This window comes from Mya arenaria, chromosome 4, assembly GCF_026914265.1.
Source record: "Mya arenaria isolate MELC-2E11 chromosome 4, ASM2691426v1".
NCBI lineage: Eukaryota > Metazoa > Mollusca > Bivalvia > Myida > Myidae > Mya > Mya arenaria.
This window is the reverse complement of record NC_069125.1, coordinates 6,909,790-6,915,024: the sequence shown is the minus strand read 5'-3', so window position 1 is coordinate 6,915,024 and position 5,235 is coordinate 6,909,790. Positions and strand designations below refer to the sequence as shown.

At 36.0% G+C, this 5,235-nt stretch overlaps 1 protein-coding gene across 1 annotated transcript; it reads left to right on the top strand.

Moving 5' to 3' along the window:
• Positions 1–491: 491 nt before the first annotated feature.
• Positions 492–2,364, top strand: LOC128230434 (putative neural-cadherin 2). The gene is made up of 5 exons (XM_052942697.1): positions 492–563; positions 823–1,114; positions 1,227–1,415; positions 2,011–2,140; positions 2,246–2,364. Exons 1-4 carry the CDS (start codon positions 561–563, stop codon positions 2,028–2,030), a joined length of 504 nt encoding a protein of 167 aa, XP_052798657.1. The 5' UTR covers positions 492–560; the 3' UTR covers positions 2,031–2,140; positions 2,246–2,364.
• The last annotated feature ends 2,871 nt before the right edge of the window (positions 2,365–5,235 follow it).

Below are 5,235 nucleotides of genomic sequence, written 5' to 3'. Positions count from 1 at the left end.
TCAAATTCGGATAAGTGTGACACAAGTGAGAAAGTGGTTGTTTGTTGTCATTTTTTAGATTGTAGAAAATGAAATTGACATATTTAAAAACTGTAAAATTGACATCTTTCAGAAATATATTTTGATATTTTATAAAATTGAAATTGTCATACTTTAAATGTATGTTTTGATAGAGTAAATATTATTTAACACAATGTTATGTGCTTGTCATTTGTTTCGTCTTTATTCACAAAGAAAAACAAAAATGGTATCTTATTTGTAAAATATGCAATATTCTTAATTTGACTTGTAACAAATTTAATTAATTTAAATGTGTGTGAAATAAGTTGATATAATTACAATTGGCATGATCTATAAAATGAAGAATCTTTATTTTACCAGAGGTACCTGAACGCTCATTAATGGCAGAAAGTTTTATAGCATGGCACTTAAAGGATGCGTTTGTGAATTCATTAAACGTTCGCTAGACGACGGTCAGTTTTCATGTCCGCACCAGAGATTCAGATGGTCTTATTTTGTCTCTTTCCGGTCAATCAAATGAAAACAGTTTCATAACATTCATGGTGAGATAACTTCTATGCATTCTAGTACACATATCCCCGTCTTAGACGAGATAATCATTCGGCAAGCTATCTCAGCTGAAAATATTCTTTTTTAAAAACTTTTAGATATATTTCACAATTTCGAAATCCTGACTAATGACCAGTACATACTGTGGCTTATTACCATGGGCGTTTCGGTGATAACTGTATAATAATTATTTTTGTTGAAATTATTCCTAAATATCAAAATTGACAAATGCGATTCCGTTGCTGGCGTTAGCTTACAGGTGGACATTTGCAACTCGTGTACAATATGGGTGATGGCGAGGTGGCGCTAATCCTTTCGGAAATCAGGGTTGACAACGGCCAGTATCACTTAGTGACACTTGAACGTCACGGCAGCACGTTTATATTAAAATTGGATGGCGGAGAATGGCGTTATTACACAGAGACGTCAGGTCGGGACAGCGGACTTAGGGATTTCAGCATACGCCAAGATAGAATTGTCGCTGGAGCGTCAGTGAGCTATGCCTCTGGATCGCCTGTGTATTACGGTGACGACTTGTCGAACAGTATGTATTATATTTGAAAAAAAGCTTACTTGATTGGGAGCGTGTTATGATATAAAACGCATGATGTAGAATAAGTGTTTTATTCATAATACAAACACCTTGTGTTTTTCAGCGTGTATCAAAGACGTTCGGATTGACAACAGTTGGTTTCCGCTTACCTTTGAGGAAGCAATATTGAGCCCCGCTGCCGTTTTAGTGTTTTCAGCAAATGTACAGGAACAGTGCAGTCGAGATGACTGTCCCCCTGGCCAGTGTACACCACCAAAATATGTGTGCCTAAGTGGGAAGACTTCACATGCTCGTGAGTAAGCTACTGAAACCAGTTGATTGTTAAACGGCGATAACGCTTTTATAACGCGCATCTGTACCCTAGATGATAAAAAAAGAAAGAATTTGTCCAGTCAAAGTAATACATGTACATGTTTTCGGTTCCGAACTAATTTGACTTTCGGTCCAGCCAATCCCAGGTAAACACCCCGCCCTGCGGGAACACTCTGCTGGTAAAATACCCACCAAATGCCCCCGAACCCCGGGTTCATTCTAGGTAAGGCCCATTCCCCGCTATTTTCGGCGCGAAAAAATCCACCGCATTCACTCGGCACTTTAGGGCCACCTGAAAGGTAGAAACACGTTCCATTCCCCAGCTATATCCGGTTTACCCCCCGACTTCAGGGGGGGAGGTTACAATTGACTTGTGCATTAGGTGATGCAAGAACAGGTTGTAGTAGACACACCTCTTTCCGTTCGGACAACCCTCTTGTCTCATGTTGTTCAACGCCAGTGCACATTATCTAGATCTTGTATTTTTCTTCAAATTCTAGCTCCCGTATACCAAACAAATCGCTATTTTTCACAAATGCTTCCTTTTCCCTCGGTTTAATGTGTACTTTCAATAGCTGTCCGGAACATTATGTGAACACGGCACAAGGATGTGAAGAAATAGATTAGTGTTCATCTGGGAGCCTTTGCTTCGGAGGAATATGTTCGACCAACGTGCATGCCGAAAAGGAGGAAGACATAATTCAGGTGAAAAGCAAACTTTGAAATTCAGTTATTAAGTAGCAGTTTGATATTTGCTATATCATAGTATTCTTCAATTCTTTGTTTGATGTTGTCTTATCTTAATTTCAGTGTGCTTGCTATGGTGAATGGTATGGAAATCTTTGTCAATGCAATCCATACCTTGACATCGAGAACAGTGCAACGTGTAGAACATCGGTATTTATTGAAGTTGTCATTTTCGATATGCTAAGAATTACTGGGGTATAGTATATATAATAAAATATATACATAATAGTAAAGTGGCGGTTAAAGAATATACATCAAAAGTGTTTAGTGTTATATATACATTTTTTGCATTATAATATGATAATAATGATGTTTATTTTTCAATAATATGTGTTAATAAAAATGAACAACAAAAACATCAGTTTTAGTTTGCAACAAGGCCAAGTTGAACGTACCCGCTGTCCGTTTTGTGTGGGTCGGGGCGTCACAAACGGGCCCGGCTGTACGTCAGGTGTCGGTACTATTGTGTGCAAGCAAGATGCTAGTTTACAATTGCTATTCTACACATATGTCAATTAACACAATGGAATTACTTTACTATCATCAAGGCTGGTGAAATAGAAACTGCCGATATAGGGACGGTAGTAGGAGCTGTGATCGGTTCCATTGTCTGCATATTTGCTTCCATCGCCATGGTTATCTTTGTTTACATTAGGTAACTATTTAAAACCGTACTTGAAACAGAATAAATGCAATTTGACTACTCGATAAATTTTATAACAATTAACTCATGCAAATATCAAGCATTTACTAAGGTTGGTTATTAGGAAGACATTCTTAAATAATACTAAGTCAACACAACATTTATAGGATAACTTCGTGAGAAATAGAGTGAAAATCTCACTATTTTAGATATAGACCTAGCGGTATGGCGGTATTGTTACAACTCCTAAGGCCAGGGACCGGAAACCCGAAAAGTTCAACTAATGAGAACGAAACACCTTATGACACAATTGATGAAAATGTCGAAAGCCTTGTTTTGAGTCCTGTACAGACCGGTTTGTATTCAGCAGCTTAAATAATAATCATTAAACTGCACCTGAAATAACAAATTGATCTCGGCTAATGCTCGTTCAATGTATTTATTTTTCTGTGCGATAACACACTATGCTACTCAACTTAAAAGTCGTGCGTGTATAATATTCATCTTTTGTGTACTAAAGGTAGAAATGGTATAATATATCCATATTTTTAAGCAATCAAGAGAATAAAACTTGGTCATTCTCTGGTTAGAATAAGTTGGCCAAAATGTTTATTTATTGAATAATAGATACCCAATATATAGTTTTAACAAATCAACATAATTGTATACGTAAACTAGCCAAAACATAACATAGAACATTAAAATCAATAACTACCACTTATAACTACCGTCAACTTAGTTATTACTATTAGTAACGGGTGAATAAGCATTCAATGAAAAATGTTTAAGCTACAGTCTTATTAGGAAATGCCAACGCAGAGTCAGTCGACGTGGCTTTAGCAGAAACAGATGACAGAAGTGCCCAGTCAGGTAAATGGCGTTTACTCCATTAATTAGTTAAAGTGACACTCTAATTCAAAGTTCATACATACACATGTATAACAAACATCAATTTTGATTGATTAACCTTTTATAACTAATTACAAAATAATGCATTTATGGAAAATATTAATTACTGATAACAAGATTTTAACTGTGTATTTAATAGCAGAAAGCGAAAAAATATAAAATGATTGGTGAATGCCAAAAGATTTACTGTGGTCTACTATAGTTTTATAAGGTAGAAATACCGTGTTTTATGCTCATTTACTTCAAATTCAACTTGGTATCCTTCACAAGAACCATTGTTTTCGAGATTTATTCACCCTTTATGGAATATTAAAACAGTATTATTAATTGTGGTAAATCTTATTTGGGAGTAAGAGTGCATCTTTAATAGTATGTTGAAGAGATCCTCGGATTCACAGCTAATCAACGTATAGCAGCAACAGTCTCAGTTAGATTGAGCGTAATGCCATGTACAACATTGCCAACACCCTTTGACACCGACTCTTCAAAGAGTTATTCTATTTTTCAAGAATCCGTAAGACATATTCAGTGATCCTGGAGGATCAGCGTTGGTATTCAATATGCAAATTAAGTCAATTTCCAGGTCATGCATCATTCACTCCATTCATTGTATTGGTTGGTTATGTATCCATCGCAATCAGATACACTACACCATTCTGAGATAGAATTCATTGTTAACATTATTTTGCTTTATTCTCATTAGAACATACACACACAGAGTCAGTCAACACGAATTTAGAAGAAACGGATGATAGAAGTCAACATTCTACAAGTGTTCAGTCCGGTAATGAAGCGTCAGGTAATGAAGAGATCGCACCGTTTAATACATTAATACTCTCTTTATGAGATCCTTCAAGAAACCAACTACATTATTGTATAAAAGCAACAGTCTCAAGTTAAATGAAACTATAAATTGCGAAATTAATGCTAAGTAAAACATTGTCAACGCCACCTAGCACACACTTTTAAAAGCATTGGTCTATTTCGAAGATTCACAAATATATAACCAATGATCATTGAGACCAGATATCAGTGTTAAATTGTTTTAGCTATATGTTTATTAGGAATTACCATCGCAGAATCATTCGACTTGGCTTTAGATGAAACGTTTGATAAAAGTCGACACACTACAAGAGTTCAGTCCGGTAAAGAGGCTTCAGGTAATGAAGTGTTTGCTTAGTTTAATATACTAAGACTATCTTGAAGAGATCCTTCGGAATCACAACTACATCAACGTTTCAAAGTGGTCCATATAAACAGCCGCTTCAGAGTCTTTGACGATTTTGTTTTTGCGGCTCTTTGCGTCCATATCCCACTTGTCGGAATGACAGATTCCAGCGCTAAGTATATTGAGCGGAAAAATAACGGGCATCTGCTAGACAGACGCAAAATGGCAATGCCTTGTTGACAGAAGTCGAACTGAATTAGTATTTCATGAAAGTGTATTAAGAGAAAGGTATTTGCTAAAAACAGTGTTTGTGTAACTTTTGTGGTTTTATTT